This window comes from Phallusia mammillata, chromosome 4 (assembly GCF_965637545.1).
Source record: "Phallusia mammillata chromosome 4, kaPhaMamm4.hap1.1, whole genome shotgun sequence".
Taxonomy (NCBI): Eukaryota; Metazoa; Chordata; class Ascidiacea; order Phlebobranchia; family Ascidiidae; genus Phallusia; species Phallusia mammillata.
In genome coordinates, this window is record NC_137255.1 from 5,671,390 (window position 1) to 5,699,325 (window position 27,936).

At 35.2% G+C, this 27,936-nt stretch overlaps 3 protein-coding genes across 3 annotated transcripts; 1 reads left to right on the top strand and 2 right to left on the bottom strand.

Annotated features, from left to right (window-relative positions):
- Window positions 1-118: 118 nt before the first annotated feature.
- On the bottom strand, window positions 119-15,124 carry LOC145222241 (alpha-1,3-mannosyl-glycoprotein 4-beta-N-acetylglucosaminyltransferase B-like). The gene is made up of 11 exons (XM_080088321.1): window positions 14,933-15,124; window positions 14,529-14,680; window positions 13,966-14,136; window positions 13,732-13,860; window positions 11,365-11,579; window positions 10,131-10,364; window positions 8,915-9,034; window positions 6,683-6,846; window positions 3,932-4,032; window positions 3,619-3,803; window positions 119-3,166 (listed from the first exon to the last, which is right to left on the bottom strand). The coding sequence occupies exons 2-11, from the start codon at window positions 14,550-14,552 to the stop codon at window positions 2,977-2,979; spliced, it is 1,533 nt and encodes a 510-aa protein (XP_079944447.1). The 5' UTR covers window positions 14,553-14,680; window positions 14,933-15,124; the 3' UTR covers window positions 119-2,976.
- A 723-nt stretch (window positions 15,125-15,847) lies between these two features.
- Window positions 15,848-19,441, top strand: LOC145222244 (putative oxidoreductase YccK). The gene is made up of 5 exons (XM_080088324.1): window positions 15,848-16,081; window positions 16,302-16,402; window positions 17,321-17,540; window positions 17,653-17,826; window positions 18,366-19,441. The coding sequence occupies exons 1-5, from the start codon at window positions 15,961-15,963 to the stop codon at window positions 18,764-18,766; spliced, it is 1,017 nt and encodes a 338-aa protein (XP_079944450.1). The 5' UTR covers window positions 15,848-15,960; the 3' UTR covers window positions 18,767-19,441.
- LOC145222242 (RNA-splicing ligase RTCB) lies at window positions 19,313-27,744 on the bottom strand. The gene is made up of 11 exons (XM_080088322.1): window positions 27,365-27,744; window positions 26,703-26,846; window positions 26,442-26,550; window positions 25,846-25,993; window positions 23,541-23,697; window positions 22,963-23,122; window positions 22,325-22,500; window positions 21,757-21,945; window positions 20,690-20,800; window positions 20,511-20,630; window positions 19,313-20,023 (listed from the first exon to the last, which is right to left on the bottom strand). The coding sequence occupies exons 1-11, from the start codon at window positions 27,455-27,457 to the stop codon at window positions 19,916-19,918; spliced, it is 1,515 nt and encodes a 504-aa protein (XP_079944448.1). The 5' UTR covers window positions 27,458-27,744; the 3' UTR covers window positions 19,313-19,915.
- Between the last annotated feature and the right edge of the window lie 192 nt (window positions 27,745-27,936).

The window sequence follows — 27,936 nt, forward strand, 5'->3', positions numbered from 1 at the left end:
TATTCAGTATGTATCTAGGCTCTGCATGTAGTCTATTTACTAAATGAACTCTTACAGAAACATATAAACAGAAGACAAAGGTACTTTTTCTTGATAAGCCATAATGGTGTAACAAATACACAGGTAAACCATAGTTTTATTTGCACCAAACCAAACAATATACACTGGTATTCGGAAATGGATGACATTGTAAACATGTTAAGGCAAAACAGAAATTCTATTGAATTGTGTAATGTATCAAAATATAGGATACATTATTTTCATATAGTCCACCCCACAAAAACAAGAACTAAACAAATACCCCTCAGACACATAAAGGATTTAACTAAGCATGGCTGTACAATACTACATCTCAGGAAGGCAGAATTTGAAAACAAAACACAAATTTGCTCAATGCAAACTAATTAATGTAAAACAGCACTCATACACCAAAACCCTTTTTTTCATGACACCAAAAGAGCAATAGTGCTAGTTGAGTAAGAGATATACCGATATGGGTTGTTTAAGGCAGATACTGAATAGTAGTAGTTAAGGAGGCCGATAAGCAAGTAAAAACCAAAATTCCAAAACTTTCAATGCCAAACGACTCCAAAGTTGTTTTAATAAGAACTTTAGGTGATTGTATGAATTAGTGATCAAAAGGTCATGCTTTGCTATACATATACAAACATAACCATGTATAAACGGAAATAATACAAGCCACGTCAGAACATCAAAGCATTCAAGGTAAATTTGCTTTGCAAAAAATGGCCGATACTGAAATCATCGGTGCCCATAATTATGGGTTTATAATCGGTCTATCTTTTGAGTTTATACATTAATTTTGAGATGTATTTAAAACAGAATGGAATAGGAAGTTTAAAAAATTGCCATTAAGGTTAAGTGGAAGAAAGGGTGCTCAACAGACGATTCCAGTCACATATATTGTGCTAATTAATGTTAATGGAAGAAAGGGTATTTGTAGGTAGAATATTTTAAATGTTAAAAATATAACCCAAAATGATGGGTACTATCCTAAACAAAGACACTTGTTCATATAATACACTTACATTTCTGAAAATAACCATACATTAGGTGGCAGCTAAGATTTGTTCACACACAGTGGCTTAACCACAATATCAACATTTTAGACAGCAAAAAACACAACTTACAGAAAACATACAATTTGAGCAACACCACAATTTTTAGCAGCACTGGACTTGTACTTAGTAATACACTTCCGAACTACTGTACATTTTGAACGTTTTGTGTAACTTTATAATTTGTACTGTGAGGAATTTCACAAAAGTATTAAAAACAAGTTTTCCTGTACAAAGTGTTCCCAACTTTTGTTTACAAAAGCAGGTTAAAGTCTTATAAAAAGTTCATATTGTGTCTCTTATGCTGACAAACACAGAATAAGATGTCACTTAGATGTGTAGTATAGAAAAAACAACAACAAGTAATTAATGTTTGACAAAAATAATATTTGACACTTTTTAAAGTTATTGCAACTGAAGTCTGAATTTTGAAATAAACTGTTCATTTATAACAAAACAAAATATTGCCAAATCGGAAGTGGTCTGTTTTACAGAAAATTATTGCTTTACATTAGTAACGCGTCACAGTTTTAATAGGCTAAAACAAGTGGCTAAACTGTTTTGTTTAATAAAAATACCTATTTGTTCACAATTGACGATATAAAACTGAATAAACCAAGCGTTTTCTCTACAAAATACAAGCCATTTGGTCAGCAAAATAGTTTGCAGTGAGTGCAGCATAAACATTAAATAAGGCAAGGAAAACACAAGTTCTGCAACCCATTGTTACAACATAGAGCCTCTGTTGCACTCATAGACACCATTTTATGACCAAAATAATACAGCAAATTGTGGGGGAAACACATAAATAGCCTGATATTTTTACACTGTAGAGCTTTTTATGCAAATTTGATTGGCCAAATTGAATGAAACTTTTGGGTTTAAACAACTGAGCCAATCAGGTTTGTGTTAAAGCTCTTCTTTTGTAAATATCAGGCAATTTATGTGTTTTTTCCTTTACCTGCTGTATTATTTTGGATACAAAATGACGCCCATGAGGCTCTATCGTGTAACAATGGTACTTATAGTTGGCATAAGGAGCTGTGGATGGTAAAAAACGAGTTTAGTGGCATTAACAAGATTTAATTTAGTTCAAAATATTGGGTATTTTGGCTCGTTTTGAAGAGATATGGTGCATCACTGAAATAAAATGTGCTGTGTAAACATCACAGTTTTATAACACACAACAGTTTGAACTGATTATGCTTATAGGTGTAAAATATTGCAACATATCTGTTGAAGAACGTTATAAAGTTTAGTGTAGGTAGCTAACGCTGTTTGCCGTAAAGTAAGTTTAATACAACCAACTTTTCATACAGATTGGTTACAAACAGTGGTGGGATTCAGTCGGTTCGCACCGGTTCTATAGGGCCGTCTCACGAAATTTTATGAGTTCAGTGAACCGGTTAGCATTACTGGTTACTGTCAATGGATTTTTTGTAACAGAACCGGCTGAAAAATATGACTTTTGTGATAGAACCGACTGACCAAAAATTTGAATCCCACCACTGGTTACCAAGGATGTGAATATTACAAGACTACACAGATGATTGTGGCGAAATTCAATCTGGTTAACAGCAAATTCAGTTGCTAATCCCCTTCCTTTGATCTATCCTAATAAAAGCTTTTTAATTCCACGTCTTAGTTAATCGCAACAAACGTCTTTGCAAACTGAAAAAGCTTTTAACCAGATATGTCTCCACATTTCTGTGAAATTTTTTTTCAGCAACAAATATAAACATAAAAGTAAAATTTAAATTTTGAGTTACTTACTTATTCATCTTTAATTATAATATTGTAGCAATATAAAAAACTAAATTGCGCAGTGACAACAAACTAATTTTTCAAAATGTGGTAATAATGAAGAAAAATGGTGCATGGTGTTGGGTGTGTAACATTATGTTTGAACATATAACATAGAAAACCAAACATTCTGTTCAATGTTTTGCATGTTTCGAACCCTGAACGCTTCGATGACATGGTTGGGTCTACAAACTGAAACACCATAAGATGATGTGTAGCTGCATGGTGTGTATGTAGTAGCTCCTTCTGACAGCACTTCGGTGACAGCACAATTTTCACAGTACCTAAAATATCATGTTAGGTAAAAAATTTCATGAAACGATGATGACTTTATGGAAACCAAGCATGTGCAACTTATTACTCATGCAAATGTAATTCACATGATTTGACTATGAATTAAAACTCTATCTCACAGAAGGAGATTTTAGTTTGTTGCATAACAAAGTCTAAAAGTGTAAAAGAACCAAGCCAAACAGAATTGACAAGGCATGGCTTTCAGCCTGTTTCTCCCAACAAACTGGAGTGCCGTTGGATGGCTACACTAGCCAATGTGGTCTATGTCTTGTCACCAACATAGGTAGAAATAGTGTGCAAAGTCCAAAATGTTTTTTTTGCAAACTGGCAATGGTATTAATAGGTTAATTTTTACCTTTGGAAAGACAAATTGGTAAGCAGGGAGCCGTATATTTTAATCACTCTTTCATTACTCAATGGATAGTAATATTCAAAAATATACCTGTCATTATTGCCTCTTCCAGTTTTAAGAAGTATTTTTGAGATTTCAGTAGCAGTTTTTAATCTGACAGTCAAATGGTCATTCTCTTTTGATTCCGACACAAAAAAGTGCTGATTTATGCCACCACTATCATTATACAGTGACTCAGCAGAAGATTGATCACCGCTGTTAAAGTTTGTACTAACCTACAAAAATGAATAACATTAAGAATCATAAAATCATTTGTACCTCAAGTTTTGTCCGAATTAGGCGACAATCCAGATTAACCAAATCATGTTTAACCAAAGTTTACTGTACAATACAATATACATACTTGAGCAACAGGGTTTTTGTGTGGATTAGAATGTGGATCTTGTTTTGCAAATTTTCCATCAGTAATGGACTGTGTTTTGCCAGGGTATGATGACTTCTTACCTGGTAACCAAGAAGTTGTGTTGACAAAAGTTTAAATACCACACCAGTAATAATATTTGTTTAGCAAGCCAATCAGCCATTATTATTTGTGAGACTGTAAAAACTACAAAATCATATATACGGATAATGTTAGGGCTGGACAATGTTGCACTTAGGGTCCCCCAGGAAATACCAATCCTAAAATCCAGAGAATAGGGGCCTTTTTTTAATTTGAGTTGAGTTTATTTTGTCAGGCAAAATCATAGCAGCCCAATTGTGCTAAAATATTCACCAAGCCAAAAATAGCAGCGCAACGTTCAGACGTCAAAAAGCGTGACAAAGTTGAGGGCACAATTGGTGAATAAATGGTAGACGCGCTGCAGCTACACCGTTACTACAAGCTTTATGTGACAGGGACTCACATTAGACGGTGAGGTCGGTGCATTTGGACTTTGAGACCGGAGGGGCCACGTTGGTGGAACCAGTCAAGTTGGGACCCAAAAGCTAACCAATTTGCAGGACTGTGATTATTTTTGCTGTAATCCCAGAATTGGAGCCTTATAACACTTAATGAGGTGTGCTATGTTAAATTGAAAAAAAATCGACCAGGTCTTCAAAAATAACCAGCTTAATGTGTACTTTTCGGTCATTATCTTAATCCCAAGATTGCGCAGTAAAAATCCTGGGAAACCTCAATCTCAGGATTTTCCAATTTAGTCCGAAATTTCAACCCTAGTTGCACTGCCGGAGGTTAAAAAAAAGTAAGAGGCACATTATTATCAATCAGCCAAAATAGTTTTTACATCCCAGCAGTGGTGGGATTCAGCCGGTTCGCCACTGTTCTATAGAACTGTTTAACAAAGTTTTATGAGATCAGCGAATCGGTTAGCATTACTGGTTACTGTCAATGGACTTTTTGTAACAGAACTGGCTAAAAAATATGACTTTTGTGATAGAACCGGCTGACAAAAAAATTTGAACCCCACTACTGCATCCCATGTATGTTTTGTACATGCTTAGGTAACAACACAATGGACAGCACAACATAGGTAGTGGATACAAACATACATGAAAAGCGGCTATAAAATGACAGGAAGTTGAGAAATAATTTGACTCGTTTTATAACCAGATGGTGTCACTGATAGGAACTGGTATCAAACACAACCATGTAGCTTAATGGCACACTTATTGGGGGCATAACACATTCAGGCGTTGCCTGCATCCTTGAGAAAAAAACAACAACATATGATGTAAGATTAAAACACAATTTTATAATTAAACCAATTGTAATGCCCAGGTAGGGTAATTACAGTAGCTAAGGTGTTGAACAAGAAAAGTGGATTAACTACAAATACCAACAACAGTTAAACTATCCATATTAATTACATTGAAAAGCTGTAATACATTTATATATGAATAGCATCCCCCAAGTTCGGAAAAACATAAACAAAGTAAAATCACAATGTTACCACACAGGAAGTATGCTATTATTAGATGAATAACGATATGGGACAAGTTTTTAATTTTGCTCATAAGTCACTATGTGGCTAATGACATGTGTGCCATGTGCAACTGCACGACTGGCAAACAAGAATGGCAGAGTTTTAACCATATACATGTCAACTAAAAGTCATTGTATGATATTTCACTTAGTTAAGTCAAATTTAAGTCAAAATTTTGCATTATAGCTTTATCACATTGTCATTGTTTAACAGTTTCATAGAATAGCAAGGACACTGAAAAACCATGGGTATCAAGTCTAGTGTCTAGATTCCTTCAGTCATGTTGCATAATGACACACATCGGCAAGCACATTGCCCACAAACATATTGAGATTTTTTACTATTGACAATAGTAACATAATAGGGATGCGCCGAGCCGAGCCAGAACCCGAGTACTCGGTACCGAGCATCGCTGTTTTTAATGCTCGGTGCTCGGCCGAGCAGTTGCACAAACTGACCCGAGCGTTAAATTTGCATATTCATGCACTTCTAACATATGTAACTAGTGTTCTAAAGGGTGTCTATGAACAAAAACGAATGATTTTTCAAATGCACGCGATGGTGGAAAACGCGTACTTTATGGGCATGTACAGCTTAATAAAACACCGCCGGTGACGTAAGAGGCCTTGTAGAGCTAAAACGTAGAAAGGGGATTTTTTGTGACGTCATAATGCGCCGAGCGTGCTCGGCCGAGCACCGAGCATTAAAGTGAGATGCTCGGTGCTCGACCAAACAGAACATTTGCAGTTTTGGCACATCCCTATAACATAATCTGTAAACGTCTACGATATTACCTTGCCACATGTGGTTTATTGACCACCAATATGCCATGAAATGGTATCAGGTCTTACATAAATGCATCACTAAAGTTTTCTAGTTTTATGGCAAATATAATGGCCCAAACAAACGTAAAATTTGGCGTGTTTGAGTATTCAAGCATTTCGTCGATAAACTTACAAACAGGTTGGCATAGAGTTTTCTAATTTAAACAAGCAACATTTTTATACAAGCCAGCAAAAATCATTTAAAAAAGTCAATTTTCAGGATGGACATACTTCATAAACTCAAAAGCTCTAAATAGGTGTAAAGTTTAAACAGTACAGATTGAATGGGATAAATAAATATTAGCATAAGAAAGTATTTGCTACTTCACACCTTTATTTGCTTACCTATATGTTGGAACAGACCAACATGAAATTGTGGTTTCATTTGATTCATTCTGGTTTGGCAATCTCCTGGTTTCATTTCTGGGTGGCAGCTTACAATATTGACATAATCTGACATCAGCCAATCAACTGGCTTGTTGTTATAAAATGTCATAAGATAGGAAGTCCTGTAAAATTGTCCGTTACAGCAGGCATACATTACACTATATGGGATATAATTTACATACTCTCTTTGTATAGTAAGCACTACGGAAGTGTATACAAAAATAGTAAACCTCGGTCAATCTGTTTGGGCCACAAAAATTGTCCGGATTAACCAATGTCGATTAGTTAAAGCCTTACAACAGGGGTGGGCAACCTTTCTTACTGTGGGACCAAACAAAATTTCCAAAATTGGATCGCGGGCCACACCTGTGTATAACACAAGCTGATTTTACTTTGTTGCTTACCAAATATGCTCAAATGTAAGGATAATTTGCATTTGATTCTAGCCACATTTTGTCAGGTTTTAAAAACTAACATCAGGCGCATTAATCTGCTCAAAAATATATAATAGTTGGACTCATTTTTCAGTATATATTTGAAATCCAAGCGCCTCTGCGAGCCGCACAACCTTTAATGAAGGGCCGCATTTGCAGGTTGCCTACCCCTGCCTTACACCATCAAAAATCATTTGTACCTAACGTATTGTCAAATTATTGAAATATCCAGAATAACCGAGGTTTACTGAAGATATAAAAACATATCCAAAGCAAAAATACATAAGGTTCTACTTTACTTAGTATAAACTTTGTATAACTAGAATAGTGGTTTTTCTATATATTGCCAGTTTATATATACTATATCATATTTAACGATGTATCACATATACCATTTACTATATTTATAATGGATATATATTTGGCACCTACATTTCATTGGGTCCCTATCTTTTTCCTGGCACTTTATAACATAATTGTTTCTGCAAGCATAATCTAATGGGTCCCCACACATATGCATATGCGAATTGATAACAGTAAAAATAGGCACAATCATTGTTAGATATTTACCAATTTACTATACACATCGTTTGATCTACACATATGATTGTTTTTGCAAGCAAAAATGAATGGGTCCCCACACGCGCGTTTGTGCGGATTTATGGTAAACAAACATCCTGGTTATTTTTAGATTTTTAAGGAAAAAAGTGAAAATGTGTTTGATAACTTAATAAAACGACATAGCATAGCTGTGCAAAAACAGCTAATATCTAATCACCAACACGAATGTCTCGTAAAACGTCCGGCGGACGTCAAGCTGAGCACTCCCGCTGCATTCACACTCCTTAATCGTAAACAACTGAATTACTCCCTTGAGAGTTGAGACTTCTATCTGACTGACAGTGTACACATATTATGGGCTGCAAAAGTAACTATTTGGCCGATTAAGGCAAATTTTTAAATACTAAACGAATAACCTACTGCAAACAATTGTTTAACATTTCAGCACATTAGGGCTTGTATTTCTTGCCTAAAACTTATTATTTTGGGGTTTAAGGGGTAAAAATGGGTGAATCCAATAAAAAGTTACAAAATTATTTAGAATAGCTTACATTGCACCAACCAACAAAGCATGAAACCCTCAGATTATGTACTTGGGTCAATACAGCCGTTTTAATTTTTTTTCGTTTTGGGGGCCTGTGGGTGAACCGCTGGGTTGTTTGGGGTCAAACTTCAGGAGGATCAAATTCGGAACAATAACTAACATCTGTGCAAATTTGAATAAATTTAAAGCACTCTTTCTTGACCAAACGCAATTAACAAACCAGTGTTGGATAGAAACGAATATTTTGGGTGTTTAAGGGGTGAAAATGGGTAAATCTTTTTTTAAGGTACAAAATTCTTTGAAATACCTCATATTGCACCAAAATCCAAAGCATATAACTCCTAAATGAAGTACTTTTGCAAGTATAGCCGTTTTAAAAAAATTACGTTTTGGGGGGCTGTGGGTGAACCGAGGGATCAAACGGGGTCAAAATTCACATGGACCCTCTTTAGACCAATATCTATAATGTGTGTAAATTTGAAAAAGTTTGAACCATTATTTCTTGACCAAAACGTGGGAACAAATCTGCGTTAGAAAGAAAAAAAAAATATGGACAAAAACAATATGTGTCCCCTTCAGGGAAGGGGACCCATAATTAGCACCAAAGAAATTGTCACAGATTAAAGCAATTTGATGGAAAACCATTTTTACCACTTGGGAATGGTTGATGTTCGAAAAAGTTTCCCAATGGAATTAAATTTGGCCAGTGACAAGTAAATATATTCATCTTTTTCCCTTTCCACAGCAAACTCCATCAGATAACTGATGTAACTGTGAAAATATTAGTTCAAATTTAATTGGCTGCAAATACTTATTTATAGAGTAAGATTGCTGATTCATTTTAATACTAAACCTAAAAAAGGCTACCTGCAAAATACAACTGTAGCCACATTTTATAAAATTGAACAAATTAAAAAAACTGTTAGCAGTGGTGGGATTCAAATATTTCGTCAGCCGGTTCTATCACAAAAGTCATATTTTTCAGCCCGTTCTGTTACAAAAAGTCATATTTCCATTGACAGTAACCAGTAATGCTAACCGGTTCGCTGATCTCATAAAATTTGTGAGACGGTTCTATAGAACCAGTGCGAACCGGCTGAATGCCACCAATGACTGCAAGTAGTTTTTTATAAAACTTTCATTTCCACTTAAGTAGAGTGCAAATAAATATCCAATTAATTGAGCGTTAAAAACAATGCAAATATTGACAATATAATAAATTAAAGGATTTAGAAGTATCTGTGGTGCAGTGGCCTTTGGGGTTGGCACCTTTTCCCTTTGTGGTGTTTGCAATACAAAGAGGGCACTTGAGATTAAATTAGCAATTTAGAGAAAGCACTTGATAAATTAGTGCAGTTAAAATAATACAGTGATAATTGATATTATTTAAATCAACAAACTGTTAAGGGGGTTTAAAAACAGTTTTAATTTGTGTGAATTAGTTTTAAAAAAGTTAAAGTTTTAAAAGTTTTAAAAAGGTAGGGATTGGCTGAAGTGGGCCAGAACATGGGTATTCAGAGCCAAGCATCGCTGTTTTCGTGCTCAGTCAAGCAGTTGCACAACTCACTCAAGTATTAAATTTGCCAGTTCATGCCAATCCGTTCATGCCTTGCTAACAAACAAAATTAGTGCTTGAAAGGGTATCCAAGAACAAACATGACTCTTTTTTTAATGCGTTCAATGGCATTTCTAGGGTCTGTACAGCTTTATACACCACTGGTTATGTAAGTGACCTTGGAAAGCTTCAAGACTAGGATGGAATTGGGAATGATTGTTATGTCACATTGCAATGAGCTCAGATGCTCAGTGATCGACCAAACAGAACATTTGCAGTTTTTGGCCTGTCTAGTAAATTCACTTCACCTACCCTTTAAGAGCAGTAATGTCATCTTCAAGCATCAGGTAATACTTTGCTTTGTTTCGACAAACAAACATCAGGTAGGCAGCATCGAGAACTTCCTTTGACCTCCACTTTACTCTGTCTTGTGGGTCACCAAGGGTCCTTGGGAGAACGTCAAACTCAGGATAAAAGTTAACAGGAGGTGTGATAACTTGAATCAGACCGCTGTTCACTTCATAGGGAAAATTTTCATAGATTTTTCTAAAAACAAAATTTTACAAGGTTTAACTGACTGAATACAAAATAGCACAAAAATATGCATGTTATATATATATAGGGATATAAATAATTGCACTTTTAATGAAAAAATGTCGAACAAACAAAGAAGAGCTCAAAAAACTACATTGAGCTTAATTCTGTAATTTGCCATTTTCTATATTAAACAAAAAAAATTAAAACTTCAGGGAAGGAATTTACTTTAATTTCTACATGTGGTTTGAACAAAACTTGAAGTTGATAAAAGACCCCATATTAAATAATCTTTGTATGGTTTAGCATTTACCACAATGTACTTTATTGGAGAGGAATAAAAATAAAAAATGTTTATAATTGTTAAGGGAGGAATACACTAATAAAGTTGGGAATCACTCACTTAGTGTTGGTAGGATTTAAGAATTTTATTAATCATGCTCCTTGTGTGTAAAATACTTAAATTTCAAACTTGGCATGAGTTTGGCATTAAATATATTTTTATTAGTCAAGACTACAGCTGCGTGAAATGTATGCTTTTATCAGTAGGAAGAAAAAAGCGATAGCAATTTGGTAATGGCCAATGACATGAAAAATTCATGCCATAATGATCTGAGGTCAAATGCTGTACATAGAATAAGACCAAAGCATTAGAAAGGCTGAAAAATAAGGAGATCAATATAATTTAAGGATTTATCGAATAAACCTCAGTTGGAAACAAGCAGTTTAAACTACCATTGCATCACTGCTCAATTTTTAATCTGTTATAAAGGTGATAAAAATAAAAACAAGTATAAAAGAGTATGTTGGATTCATTAATACAATCTCATATTTTAACAAAACTATATTTATCCATATATATTCCCGTAGGTAATAGTAAATGTCTGTATTCTTTGAATAACAACTTCGGCTCATAAACAAAGATTAACGTTGTGGGCAGTTTAAATGAGCCAGCACCAAAATTAACAAACTTAATTAACGGAAAAAGCATAAAACAAATATGAAACCTTACTTTATCTGCGCAGTTGTGTATTCCTGGTCAGTTTCCGCAAGAAATACAACAATTGACACATTGTCTTCATTCGCAGGGTACATGTTGTTAAATAAACTTGTCAAGGTGTTTGTTAAATAATCGATGTCGGCCCTTTTCACTGACGGAATTCCGATCACAACAGATACCGGTTCAAATCGTCCCTTTCCAAGAATGAAACTTGGAGTAAAATTTTTCTGCAACAAAAATTTTTTTTAAAACATATATACAAAAATAAAATGTACAAATATGCCATCTCTTTATGCGTACTATCAATTTAAACATTCAAAACAAAAAAAGTTTTTATGAAAGGTCACCAACCTAAGATGCTATTTCATGTAGACCTCAACAGTTAAATTCATGTTATGTTTTGATATGAGAGTTTGCCCGATGTGCACTTAATCTTTTTTTGTTTTAACCTTTAAATTCCTTAATCCTAATTATGGGTCCCCTTCCCTGAAGGGGACACATTTTGATTTTACTCGATTTGTTTGTTTGTTTTTTCTTTTTTTTTCTTTTTTTTTCTTTTTTTTTTCTTCTTCCCTCAAGTTTGTCCACCCCACTTTGCCAAGAAATGTTTGATGGATTTGGATGAAATTTTCACAGATGGTAGATATGGTTATGTAGATGTGCCATTTGTTTTGTTTGACTCGATAGCCCCAGTGTTTACCCCACTAGCCCCCTAAAATGGGTGATTTTTTAAACAATGTCCGAATCGGATGAAATTTGGACAGTTTGTTCATTGTGCCATTTTAGGGCATCGTTTGTTGTGTTTTACCCTGTAGCCCCAATATTTACCCCACTAGCCCCCTAAAATGGGTGATTTTTTAAACAATGTCCGAATTGGATGAAATTTGGACAGTTTGTTCATTGTGCCATTTTAGGGCATCGTTTGTTGTGTTTTACCCTGTAGCCCCAATATTTACCCCACTAGCCCCCTAAAATGGGTGATTTTTTAAACAATGTCCGAATTGGAAGAAATTTGGACAGTTTGTTCATTGTGCCATTTTAGGGCATCGTTTGTTGTGTTTTACCCTGTAGCCCCAATATTTACCCCACTAGCCCCCTAAAATGGGTGATTTTTTAAACAATGTCCGAATTGGATGAAATTTGGACAGTTTGTTCATTGTGCCATTTTAGGGCATCGTTTGTTGTGTTTTACCCTGTAGCCCCAATATTCACCCCACTAGACCCCAAAAATGGGTGATTTTTTAAACAATGTCCGATTTGGATGAAATTTGGACAGTTTGTTCATTGTTCCATTTTAGGGCGTCGATTATTGTGTTTCACCATGTAGCCCAATATTTACTGCTTAAGCCACCTATTGTTTATAAAACGTCCGATTTGGATGAATTTTTGATAGTTTTTTGAATTTGGCATTTGTAGCTGTCAAATATTGTGTTCCACCCTGCAGCCCTAATATTTACCCTACCAACCCCCCAAAATGGGTGAATTAATCAACAATACATTTTGACAGTTTGTATAATATGCCATTTTGAGATGTCAGTGTTTTATGCTATTTAGGCACACAAACTTATAACAATGTCTCAATTGCATGAGATTTGGACAGTTTGTACTTTACATAACTTGTTTTTTTAAGTAACACTACCAATCACTGTGTTTGACTTTATAGCACCGTTTCTTATGGTTGTCTGTTTACAACTTTGCGGTTTTGGGGACCCATGAGTTTCTGCCTGCAGAAACAAATCAAGATTATAAAAATGTTGGCTAATATGGGACCCAATATAAATAAATATAGAGAATATATTACAGTTTGCAGAATAGGTTGTAGTGTATATGCTATAGTAAAATGTGCTAAGCCACCCTTCTAGTTAGTTTTATCTTTTTTCCTAGATTCCTTTCATATTTTTATGTAGCCTTTAATGGTTATTCCCTAGGCTTATACAGTCCATTAAAAGAGTTTGGTGACAGGTTAACTAGATATAACTGTATCATGGTTTAGTACAGCATTTTCAAGGCGTCTGTGACCCTCTAAAAAGGTGTTTTCCATAGGGTCATTAGTTTAGGTCCCCATAAGTGACACCCACTAAAAAACAACAGCTAAAAACACCTATGAACTCCAACACCTCCAATAAGTCAAAATGACTTGGGCCGTTTAGCACTAAGTAAGCCAATGTCATTTGTGACCCACTACCTATTTTTCTTTTAAATGAACTGAACAGGGTGTCATGGGTTTTGGGGGTTACTATAAGCAGGCCATGAGCTAATCAAGGTTGAGAACCACCGGTTCAATCCCCTAAGCTAGTTTAGACACCAAAAAAGTTTAGAAAAGAAAACTGCTAAACAATATGGGGAAAGGGCAAGAGTAGGGTGTTTTCCAATACTTACATGAAACAGAAATGGGGCTTCATTTAAGCTGTCATTAAGCATGGGAGATGATGCAGCATGGGTGGTGTCCGTAAACTGATGGATCATATGACCTTGAGGTAAGTCATCTGGGTAGTCTTTGTTTTTCGCCTGGGTACAGAATGCAACATTTAACAATGTGAAATAACAACTATATCTGAGGAACACTATACATGGACTTGAAAAGTATATATCTGCATCTGAATTTATTAATACCGATTGTTGAAATTGCCATGTCCTGTAGAGGTTTTGTAACATTTGTGACATTTCTTGATGCAAGATTGAGGAAATTTTCTTCGGTTTCACAGATTCCCTCACATTGAATGCAACATTCATGTTGATCACAAGCGATACAAGCGTTAGTCCACATAGTGCAAAAACCAACAACTGTAAGAAACATGAAGTGATTTGTTATAATGAAATGAAAAATTGGGCTTCAGCAAATCAAGTCATTGCAACAACACAGTCAAAGTCCCTGTTTATATTTTATAATTTCCACTGGTAAACAAATTACAGTATTTTTTCGTTGACTTTTGAATATCTTATTTTTCTTAGATAGTTAACACACATAAGAACCCGGGATGCATCTGGCAAAAGCTAAAAAGGCTTTGCACTCCTGTTGTATACATATTAAATACCTAGCCATAAACACCACAACCAAATCTAAAGCAATATACATTTTATGCCCCTGTTTTTAAGTGCTTAGTCCAAAAGGTTATTCACAACACACATGTCAAAGTCACTGTCAGAAACATACAATGACCAAAAATAATACTTACACGCAGCTGGGAACTTGCTGTCATTGCTTATCTCCTAATCTCCTCTAAAACTTTTACTTTTCCCCTCACACATGAAACGGGCATTTTCAATAGCCTAAAATCACAGGAAATCCCATTTTCGTCATTTTCCTTATACTGGGCGAAACTGAAATCTGCGTGGAACCATATGAAGCAAAAGTTAAAACAACGCAGGCAAAAATCGAGATGTCATAAACAGTTAAACACGAAGAAAGTCGTTGACTTTAACAAGCAAACTATCCTTTCGTAAACTCGAGCGTCTTGGCTTTATTGAATAAAAATGACAACTATCATCTATCAAATTTGACTCTTCATTCATTCATCATATCTTTTGTTTTTGTTATTGGGGGTTTTCAAATAACAGGACACTTGACTCGATAACCTACGGTTTTTTCGGTGTCCTTGCTGTTTATGTATCCGTTCAACAATGGAACTGTGATGATGAAGTGACTATGCAAATAAAATTTGACTTGACTTGACTTGACTTTTCGCTAACGCTAGCTGAATCACTTTTACCGGCTTTCATTTCTTGTCATAGCTTTAACTACCCAATATGCAAACACTACAAGTGCAGTCTAAGTTCGCCATCTGTTGGCGACAAAAATAAAAGTAAAATAAAGGAGTGTGATTTCAAAACATAACGACAAATGCTAACATTAAAATTGATTTCTAATTGCGTTTCATGCAGATTTTAACGTTGAAACTTAGGGGCAAAAACAAAACAGTAGAAACGCGCTTTTCTAAATAATCTCTACGCAATCTAGGCAATCTATCTACAAAACATATAAAACTTTTGAAAATTTTGACGGGTGAGGGTTTGTAAATCCGTTGATTGCGTAGTTTTGTAGCCTGTTTAACACAGCCGAGTACGGTGAGTGAAGTGTTTGGGTAGCACTCCATTAGTTTTAGGGCATATAGTGGCCTAACTTGGCGTGATATTATTGACTCGACCGGCTTAACACCAAACTATCTCCTCACATCCACATGAATATTTGACGGGGGATTGTTTGCAATTGCTCATGTCATGCTTGACTGCACACCGCTGAGTCAGCAATCGGCATAATAGTTCATCGCTTTATCATGGAATACTACTACAAGTAATTAGTTTAATCTATTACTTTTACCCTTTGTAGCAAGTTTGTCGATTATTTTCGTATTTTAGAATATGAGATGCAACAAAACATGTCTTCAGTTAACTATATTTTACATACATGTTTGTTATAAGTCTTTATGTTAACCGGTATGGAATTTTTTTGTTTTTTTACTCTTTGTTTTTATTTTTGCTACTTGTTTTGGTTCACCTTAATACTCAGTTTATCATGAAGATTATAGTCACTAGACTGAATATTTTTTTAATGTGATTAATATCCATTGACTTAAATTACCTTGTCAAGCTTTCAACAAGTTAACAGGCATGGCATTGATTCCGGTTATGCCGTCAACAAAGTTAAAAAATGGACTGGAAGTTTGTAAAATTATCAACGGAATGTGGCAAGTATCGGGAGCTCATGGTAACATTGAACCACAACGGGCAGGTGAGCTTAAATGTAGAGCCTAATTGTAACCAATAAAATGGTGCTGTTAAGAAGTTTTACATTTCATTGTGTTTTTACCAACCTTTACTGTATGTCTTTTTTTCTTTGAAAGTTATAGCTTTCTTCTAGAATTGCTTTATTAACACAGTGTTGAATATGTGTAAGCTTAATGTAATGGTAATTCATGTGTTTCAAAGAATAAATGTGTTGTGTATTTCAGTTTTAGCGATGAACAATTACGCCGATGTGGGATTTACATCTTTTGACATGGCTGATATATACGGCCCAGCTGAGGATATATTTGGAACTTTTATCAAGTCGGTAAGCATTTATAAAAGAAACCTATTCAATAGTGGATGTATTTGTTAGTTATTCTTAAAACACATACTTACAAGAGAATCTGAGGCTAGAGTAAAAAGTTTTGGTTGAATTCAATAACATTTAAGTCACATTGGGTTAGTTGACAATTGCATTTATCAAACAAACAATTCAAACCATTTTGTTCGCTATTTTAAACCATTTTACTCATCTTGTCAAACCATCTTACTCACCATGTAAAACCCTTTTTTTCATTGTTTTAAACCAGTTTGCTCACCATGTCAAACCATTTTATTCATCATATCAACACCAGTTTATTCACTGTGCAAAACCATTTTGTTTACCATTTCAAACCATTTTATTCACCAAGTCAAACAATTTTATTCACCATGCAAGACCATTTATTTACCATTTTATTCACCAAGTCAAACAATTTTATTAACCATGTCAAACCATTTTATTCACCAAGTCAAACAATTTTATCCATGTCAAACCATTTTATTCACCATGCAAGACCATTTATTCACCATGTTAAACCATATTGTGTACCATGTCAAACCATTTTATTCACCATGTCAACAGTCAACACCATTTTATTTACTATGTCAGACCATTTTAATTACCATGTCAAACCATTTTATTCACCATGTCAAACCATTTCATTCACCATGTCAGCACCATTTTATTCACCATGTCAGCACCATTTTATTCACCATGTCAAACCATTTCACTCACCATGTTAAACCATTTTATTTCCCATATCAAACCATTTTATTAACCATGCCAAATCATTTTCTTTGCCATTTCAACACCATTTTATTCACTATGCCAGACCATTTTATTTACCATGTCAAGCTGTTTTATCACCATGTCAACACCATTTTATTTACCATGCAAAACCATTTTATTTTGTTAAATTAGAGAGGTGTAGACATGACTGGCATTCGTGGCTTGACAAAGATGGTGCCAAGAGTGGGTGAAATGACAAGGGAAAAAGTGGAGAAGCTTGTTACGAAATCCATGCACAGAATGTCAGTGGATAAACTAGACTGCTTGCAATTTCACTGGTGGGATTACTCTGACAAGCGCTACTTGGATGCTATAAAACATCTGAGGGATATACAAGTTGATGGAAAAATAAGTATGTTATTGTGTTAATATGTGAGTACAACATGTAACAGAGAATTTGAGACCCATACAACATGAAAATATTTGATGCTACATATACTGTATTGCATGTTTTTGATTTTCAGAGGAATTGTCGCTGACTAATTTCAGTACAGAGGTAATGGAAGAAATAGTTGGCAATGGCATACCTATTTCCACAAACCAAGTCCAATTTTCACTTGTGGACACAAGGCCCCAAAAACGGATGGCAGAGTTTTGCGAAAAGAATTCAATCAAGCTGTTTGCTTATGGAGTTTTATGTAAGATATGTGTCAGTCTTACAATGAATGAAGTGGTACTAACTACTGCATTGTGGAATTTAAGAATGCAAGCTGAAACAGGGGGAATTGAGAACAGATTTTGGTGTTATTTTAATACAAACTCTTACCCCTATCCAGAAAGCTAACTGTCAATGCTTGTAAAAGTCTGCAAAACTAATTTTTTGCATATAGTATGTTCATTACATAAGCTGTTGCTGCCAGGCATAATATCAACTTTACAGAGCTCTTTTATCATGCCCTGTACTGCGCACTTTCGGTATTATTTATCCTGATGAAGGTGACCTGTATAGGACGTCAAAACATGGAGCAAAATTTAATTGTCAGAAGAGCTGTATAAAGTTAATAGTATGTTTATGTCTATTAAACATGCTTACCTGCAATATGTAATGTGAAATACACAAATGTTCTCCATTTACATTTTTTATTAGGGAAGAATAACATCCATGCCTAAAAACTGTTTGGTTCTGATGTTAAGCACAAACACTTCACAAAAAAAAATTCGCATATATTTTCTTCAGGTGGAGGATTACTGTCAGAAAAATATCTTGGTGTTGCAGAACCCAAACCTCATGAGCTGATAACAGCCTCTTTGAGCAAATACAAGCACATAATAGATCTATGGGGTGGTTGGGCTTTGTTTCAAGAGCTTCTACAAGTTGTGCACACAATTGCTGAAGAACACACCGTTAGTATCGCAAATGTGGCAACACGGTACATACTAGATCAACCAGTAGTCGCAAGTGTTATAATTGGGTGCAGATTTGGTATTGCAGACTCAGACCACACAGAAGATAACTTTAGGAGCATCAGTCAAACTTGGAGTCTTACCAAAGAGAATCTAGCAACAATTGAGGCTGTACAAAATAAATCTAATGACTTGTTTTCAGTATTAGGTGACTGTGGGGGTGAATATAGGTAAAGCTATGGTGAAAAGTTGTGGCTGCAATGCAATGTCTTTGAGAATTTTTTGCAAATCAAAATATTTACCAACATAATATATTTTTTGTGTATGTGTACTGTTTGAGAGATCATGAGCAAATAATTTATTGTTGTATTATTCATTCAAATCATTTGTTTTACCTGTGTTATGCCTCAGTTATATTATCAGGATACAGTATTGTACTCCATGTATTTAGGCGCATGCTAATTTGTTGACTACAGTAAAACCTCGGTTAAACCGGATCCAGGTAAACCCAATTTTCACCTAATTCGGACAAAACTCGAGATACAAATGATTTGTAATGTGGTTAGACTTTAACTAAAGACATCAGTTAATCCAGATATTTGTCTAATCCGGAAAATTTTTGGGTCTAAATGGGTACGGACCAACCCAGGTTTACTGTATTTGTGCATATTTTACATATTGTCATAACACTTAACTATGGCATTGCAATAGATAATGTAAATAATCCATCATGGTTTTGAATGGTAAGCTCGTAAATGACCATTTCCTGCCGAAACTTGCTACAACACTGTGACATATTTATTCATTGATTTGTGCACAATTTATATAAACAGAATCAAATGATCGTGTGAATGATCCTAATGTATTACATTTAAAAACTGTTGCGTAAATAAAGATGCAATAACCTTTTTTTGGTTCTGTACTTTTTTTAAAGTTCACCAAAGTAGTGGAAAAGACAAAAAAAAACATTAAAACATGGTTGTAAACAAATGTGCTATTGCTACGCTAAGTTACATCTTAGCTTCTTCAAACAAAAAAGTGTAATTAGATACTAAAACTGTTACACTACAATTGAAAACAGAAAATGGTTTAAAAGTAAATTAAAATTAGTCCACAAACTATTTTTTCCTCTGTCATAATGGAACATACAGGTTGAGACAAAAAAGATACTGTAAAATGAATGTGTATCCACAATGAACCATTAATCTTTGAAAAAAGCATATTTCTGAAAATGGCCCACTATTGTCAACTTTTGCCAAAGGCTGTACAATTTTCTTACCAGGATGAAGAATGTAAATTTCATAATTTGCCCAAAATACCCTTTACCGCAGCACACCCATTAGAACTGAAGCCACATCTTGTTAGTACTTTGTGTGATCATGATCAGCCCTTGATTACAGCAATAGGACGTAACTTGATTGCCTTCTTACTGATTCCCGCCTCATGGCATGTATTTACAACTTCAGTAACGTCTTTGTATGATTCGGGAGCCTAGAAATGGAAAACCAAGTTGTGTGGATAATGTGTTGTATAAAAATGTCAGAAACAATGACACCACAGACATACTATACAAAAAGTGGAAAAATATTCAAAATATATAGTTATATTTCCTTTTTTGGATGAATTCAAGTATGATTATGTAACAGGTAATTTATACTAGTTCAAACAGTTTTCCTACCACAAAAAATATAAAAACCACAGAACTTAAAATTTACCGATTTACTATACACACTGTTTCATCTACATACATGATTGTTTTGCAAGCAAAAACGAATGAGTGTATGGGAATTGATTATGCGTTCCAGTTATTTTTAGATTACATGTTCTTTATGAATCATTACATTGGCATATATTTACAAAAGTAGTAAAAAAGAACAAACAATTTATTCTCTAGCTTTGATATATTTGCTGTTTGGATCACAATTAAGACATACAAATAAATCTGGCTCTGCAGGTTTGATTATTTATATTTGATTACCTCTTCCATGACTAGTTTTGGTGAAGCAACCCTAATTGAAATCCCTTTTTCTGCAAGTTTGTCCAAAACTTCTTGGTAATCGAGATTTCGTCGAGATTTAGCACGAGACAAAGCCCGGCCCTGTACAAAAGTGAAAGTTAGGTACATTTACTTTGGGTATTCAATTTATGACTACTTACCGCTCCATGACATGTCGTTCCGAAGGTTGTGTCCATGCCATGTTGTGTTCCAGTTAATACGTAACTGCATGTTCCCATTGTTCCACCAATAAGCACAGGTTGGCCTGTTAGCTGAAAAGAACAACAACAATCTCTAGCTTCTTGCTGTGTGTAGTTAAAAAAGGTTCATTTTTACAGGAAACGTATTGAAAAAAGCTTGCTGTCCTAGATCAAATTTTGTGTCTAATACAAGTCTTGTAAGTGCCCCTCTTTTCCTAACACAGGTGGTGAGTTCTTTTAAAAAAATCTTGACTGGCCCTCCCAATGTTCCCCCCAGTTGTGTTTACCTACAATGCGCAATCCCATCTCCTTACCTACAATGCGCAATCCCTTACCTACAATGCGCAATCCCATCCATCGTCCCAGTCACATATCGCTTTGTAATAGTGTGTAACTGCAGCATGCTCAGCCATTATTTACCTATTGTGCCCTTCACTGTTTTGTTGTGCAGCTATTTCCAGCTTGGTGATTATGTAAGAGCTAGTGTCTCGTTGTAATTTCTTTCACCAAGCGCAAAAACTCATCCCTAGTTATAAAAAAACTACATCAAAAGCTTGTTCACTTGCAAAGAAACAACAATTATAAGTTGAAATTGGAAATGTCTGTCAAGCAAAAAAGTGCAAAAAGGTTTTCAAAAAATAATGTACAGTTTGTATTTTTTCAAACTTCAAACCAGTACCCATTGAAGGCAATATACCGAATTAGCCGGTCACCACATGTTTTCAAAAAATTTTTGGCACACCGACTTTTCAGTGTGAAAAATTGGCACCAAAGCCATTAAATGTCCTGTCTTAACCTCTACCACTTGCTTTGCACGTACTGAAATCACACGGATTTACGGGCTGTGCACACGTGCACGTGGGACAAGGCATAGGCTAGAAAAATACAGCCTGCAATACGATTCAAACCCACAATGGAAACCTTTTAGAGACTACTGCTCTACCAACTGAACTACAAGGCTCAGTGGTAAACCCACCAAAGGGTAAATCAAATTCAGCTTGTTTTTGTGTAACGAAACAGATTTTTACCTGATAGTCAACTGGAATTAAGGGATGATGAGGTGGAAATGCACGAGTTGAACCCTTGCGATGAACAAGTAGTGTTTTCTGCTTTCCATTTACCATGTGTTCCTCCACTTTAGCAATGTTGTGTGACACATCATATATTAACTGCATGTCAAGATCGTCTGGCGGGCAGTTAAATACCTTTCCAAATGCCTGCAATTTTGTTTTGTAATAAATATTTTAGCATTGAAAGTGTCAGTTTTCGATCATTTTTAGTATTCTATACTAGGGATCACCAAACTACAGCCCGGGGGCCGGAGTATTGCCAGTGCCCACAATGTTGCATCATCTGACTTTAAACAAAATTGTACTCTTGCAGGTCCCACCAAAGCGTTTCACAGACTACAGTTTTGGAACAGCGTTGCATAAGCGCTTGACGGTTATAATGTTGTCTTTTCCATGTCATTAATTTTTATTCAAACAAATTTTAAACCCAGAAAAAGTGCTGTTTTACGGTGAATGTAATAAAGATTTACGAAGTGATAAATGAAGGTTACAACTTATTTGTTCCCAACAATACATTTTTGTCTACCTGTCTGGTAAGAAAAGTCATAGAACTTCTGTTGACCCAAGCATAGTTTCCAGCAGCAAACATTCCCTTCAAATAATCCTGACCTTCAGCAGATTTGATGTGAGCACAAGCAAGCTGACGATCATTTACAATGATTTTGTCACGGGCCATAGCTTTCTCCATGGCAACAAGAGCATCTACAAATTTTTTTTAAAAATGGTTTTTAATAAACATTGTTTACAGCAGCGACATTTATAAAGGAAAACTAATATTTTGAAGTCAAAGATATACCAGGACATTATCTAAAAATTTGTTTTCTAACATCCAAATAAATCAACAAAACGCCTTTGAAGTTTTAGGTTTTTTTATTACAAAAACTACAACAACTGTCAGAAAATAGGCAAAATATGTTTTTATCGAAACCTCAAAATATCTTCTTTGATGAAGATGGCAAAAACAAGTTGTTGAAAGGCCAGATAAGCAGTAACAAAATTGCCATTAGAGCAAAACAGTATTTATAAATCAGTCTCAACTGCCAAAAGTTATCCAATTTTACATATCTTGTATTTTTTCTTTTAGTAATACTTTGTAACAATCATATCCAAAGTTCTCCAATTTCATATTTCTCGTGTTTTTAATTACTTGAGCTAAAACCGTACCTGTTGCTACTTGATGGCCAAGTCCACGGCTGCCACAGTGAACCATAACACAGACTTGACCTTTATGGTCGATCCCCATTTTATTTGCAGCATGTTTGTCAAATATTTCATCCACTACCTGTATCTCTGCATAATGATTGCCAGCACCCAATGTTCCAAGCTAAACCACAAGAAAGTCAAGTCACATAATTTAGCAGTAATTTTGCAAAAAGAAATAAAAAATGTATTATATGTATGTTTAGACTAGTGGTGGGCAAAAAAATTTCAGGTGTGGGCCAAAAAACAGTTTTTTTGTCAGCGTTTACAATTTTGTCAAAAACTTTTAAGTAACTTTAGTTAAATTATCTCTGTCTTTTAAAACATAAACCCAACAAAAATGGCAACTAAATATGCAAGTTGTAAAAGGGACTACAGACTGTATGATTTTGCCTGGTTAAACAGATTTGGCCTGTGGGTCGTTTGCTGACACTTAGTTTTAATAAAACAATTCTAAAATAATTTTGATTTTTTTAGTACTCTATTTTTTTCATTAAATACTATATTTTGTGATGTTTATTTCTTATGTAATTGTTTCTAACCTGTGGAAGGCCTCTCTTCTTTGCTTTGGCAGATACTTTGGATGGATCAGCTTGTAGCAGTCTCCCATATTCCTCACAGTGCTCCTTGTCCTCAGCCCAGGCATATCCTTCTCTTAATGACCAGTCCACTCCCATTTCAAGAGCCTCATTAAGATCCCTTCAAAAAAAACTATGGTCAAACATACCCAACACAGAAAATTAACTACACCAAAGTCATACACTTTAGTGTTGAGATTGAAACCAGTTTACTATGGTACAATCATCCCAAAAGGTTTTCCCCCAAAAGGTTTAGGTCCAAAAATTTCAGCTGACGGTAAAAATTTTTAAAGGATGGTGTTGAGGCGACGTGCACTTTATTTAAACAAGTTAATCGAATGACGCGAGAGCCACACTGCACATAAAAAGACAACACGAGACAATAAAGGAAAAGGTTCGCTTCGCGTCCTATGCATGTAGAGAATTACAGGGTCGCTACAGTGTGAACTTAAGCATAGGTTGTTCATGCAACTGGAATTGTTTACGAAAAGCTTTTCTATGGAACTTTATTTGTAAAAGAAAAAAAAGTATAGCCTACATGGTGCTGACTCAACAAAATCCCAAAACTTCCTTGAATTCCGTATACTTTGTGTTATAATTGTCTGGATAAAAACTTTGCAAAAATATATTGGCCCGCTGACGTCTGCACCTGATAAAAGTTGGCCTCTATGAAAAAAGTTTGGACACCCCTGATGTAGGTTGTTTGGCAAAGAAAACTAGAAGGGTGGCTTAGCACATTTTACCATAGCATATACACTACAATCTATTCTGCAAACTGTAATATATTCTCTATATTTATTTTTATTGGGTCCCATATTAGCCAACATTTTTTATAATCTTGATTTGTTTCTGCAGGCAGAAACTCATGGGTCCCCAAAACCGCAAAGTTGTAAACAGACAACCATAAGAAACGTTGCTATAAAGTCAAACACAGTAATTGGTAGTGTTACTTAAAAAAAGAAGTTATGTAAATTACAAACTGTCCAAATCTCATGCAATTGAGACATTGTTATAAGTTTGTGTGCCTAAATAGCATAAAACACTGACATCTCAAAACGGCATATTATACAAACTGTCAAAATGTATTGTTGATTAATTCACCCATTTTGGGGGGTTGGTAGGGTAAATATTAGGGCTGCAGGGTGAAACACAATATTCGACAGCTACAAATGCCAAATTCAAAAAACTATCAAAAATTCATCCAAATCGGACATTTATAAACAATAGGTGGCTTAAGCAGTAAATATTGGGCTACATGGTGAAACACAATAATCGATGCCCTAAAATAGCATAATGAAAAAACTGTCCAAATTGTATTCAAATCGGACATTGTTTAAAAAATCACCCATTTTTGGGGGCTAGTGGGGTAAATATTGTGGCTGCAGGGTAAAACACAACAAACGATGCCCTAAAATGGCCCAATGAACAAACTGTCCGAATTTCATGAAATTCGGACATTGTTTAAAAAATCACCCATTTTAGGGGGCTAGTGGGGTAAATATTGGGGCTACAGGTTAAAACACAACAAACGATGCCCTAAAATGGCCCAATGAACAAACTGTCCGAATTTCATCTAATTCGGACATTGTTTAAAAAATCACCCATTTTAGGGGGCTAGTGGGGTAAATATTGGGGCTACAGGTTAAAACACAACAAACGATGCCCTAAAATGGCACAATGAACAAACTGTCCAAATTTCATCCAATTCGGACATTGTTTAAAAAATCACCCATTTTAGGGGGCTAGTGGGGTAAATATTGGGGCTACAGGTTAAAACACAACAAACGATGCCCTAAAATGGCCCAATGAACAAACTGTCCAAATTTCATCCAATTCGGACATTGTTCAAAATTTACCCATTTTAGGGGGCTAGTGGGGTAAACACTGGGGCTATCGAGTCAAACAAAACAAATGGCACATCTACATAACCATATCTACCATCTGTGAAAGTTTCATCCAAATCCATCAAACATTTCAGGGCAAAATGGGGTGGACAAACTTCAGGGAAGAAAAAAAAAAAAGAAAAAAAAAGAAAAAAAAAAAAAGAAATCGAGTAAAATCAAGATGTGTCCCCTTCAAGGAAGGGGACCCATAATGATTATTTGATTTATTACACTCTATTTGGATGGTCACATAAGGCATTAATTGCGTACCTCAAAAATGTTAAGACAAAAAAGCAAATTTGGCAAAACATAGGGTCCAAACAACAAGTCCAAATGCAACCATGGTGATTCACAATTTTTTCACATTTTATTTTGCACAAACTTACTTTGCTTGCATTGGAATGACACCCTTCGATCCCACTCCCACAGGAATGTGGTCAAACAGGGACTGACAAAGTTGCTCTTTCACTGGTGTAACGTCTGTCTCATCCAAGTTTGTCCTGATCAATCGGACACCACAGTTGATATCAAAACCTAAAAACAAAATAACATGGTGTTGTCTGTTTTACATGCAATAGTGAAACATTTAATTAGCGACACACATTTTAATTTAGCTGAGAATGAAAAATTATTTCAAGTTACAGAATCAGTGAAAGAATTTACATGGAATATATATATTTCACCTAACTGGCATCTTCATTTCCTTTTTCAAAAAGAATCACATTTTAATTAATCACTCATCCCGTAATTTTGCGTATAGAATGCCTATGTTAAGATAAAAACTGTTCCACTTAATTGCATAAAATTTATTTCGAATATTCAATGCAATTAACCAGAAGTGTGCGTTTTTCTTTGATATATAAATGTTAACTTTAAATTTATCCAGTCTAATGATCAGTGATGAAATACAGCAACATGTCATGCAAAGACAATTTATTGCATGCGAGAAGTACGCAGAAGGAAAAAATAACATTTTACACACCGACACCCCCAGGGGATACAATAGACTCTGGATCGTCCATATCAAATGCAGCCATGTTCCCAATTGCAAACCCATACCCTGAATGCACATCTGGCAGCCCAATAGAGTTCTAAAAGAAGGCATAGAAATGTTATTTGCATTAAAAAATTGAAATCTTTAACATGCAAAAAGACATGCAATTAGTAAATAGTGGAAATTTTGTTTGAAAAGTTTGCTTTAAGCTAATGAGGCAAATATAAAAGTATGTAGTGGAATGCAGACCTTGACAATTCCTGGCAAAGCCGCTACATTTGCAATTTGCTTGACACCTGGAAGAAACCCACCAATGCCACCACGACATGAGTTTCTTAGCTCTTCCAACATCAACTTTTCTAAATGGCTGTTCACATAAAATGCACCTTCCACCTAAAACCATAACATAAACAACAGTTTATACTGCATAAACCACCAGTTTACTAAAGATTGTTTTATTTATGTCCTACTCCTTATTGCCTACTCTTTTAGAAATTTATTTTAATCATAGTATGCCAGGCCTAGTGAAGGTGTGAGTCTATGTAGCTCAAATGCAAGGGTGTAAGTCCAGAAAAGCTCATGCAGTGGGTTTGAATCCGACCATATGCTAGATTTTTCTTGTATGCATTTTGCTTGGTCAACGGCCAATTCGGTTCGAAGGCCTCAGTAGGCCTTATGTGCCATAATTCATATATGAGTGTGGAGTGATTGCTAGTATGCATGAAAGCCAGAGGGCTGATCTCAGTTTTGAATTTGTGTTCATCTTCATTAGAAAGACTACGTGCGTTTAAGCAGTGTGTATATAGTCATATTTTTTTGCGATTTCATAATTTTTTTTTCTTTTTAACGTGTGTGGATGAGACTAACTTTTGTTGGGCATATTTGAAGCCTTTAAAAAGTATTTAACAAACCTGCATATTGGGAACGAAGCCTTTTTTGATCGTCCAACAGTAATCTGTTTTCCTTTCCAAGTACTGCAACTCTTCATCGAAAGAGCGACCCATTTTGATGGAGTTTGGGCTACCTAGCCCTTACCAACGAAACTAAAAATGCAAACTTTAAGACTATCTGTGAAAACTTAAAAATAGCAATTTAGGACCCAATGACACATATCTATAGTGCAGGGTGCTTTTTTCAGTCTTGCCAGCTTTAAGAATAAACAACCATTCTGTTTTAGCATCTGGTTTGCAATACTACTTCAGGTTTCATAGGTACATGAAACACAATACACTTACTGTACACATATTGCCCATACCCTAAATAAATAAACCTACAGCCTAGAGTTCCTTCTCGGGAAATTCTCGTCGAGAAATTCTCGAGAGATAAATAAATATTTCTCGAGAAAAATTACGTCATGTATCTTAAACAAAAAGTAAATGCAACACCTCTTATTACGTGTATTTTTCATTTCAACTCGCCTCTAGAGCGGACTGGGCACATAACTTTCTTATTTTGCTTCGGCAACAGCGATTTTTAACGTGTG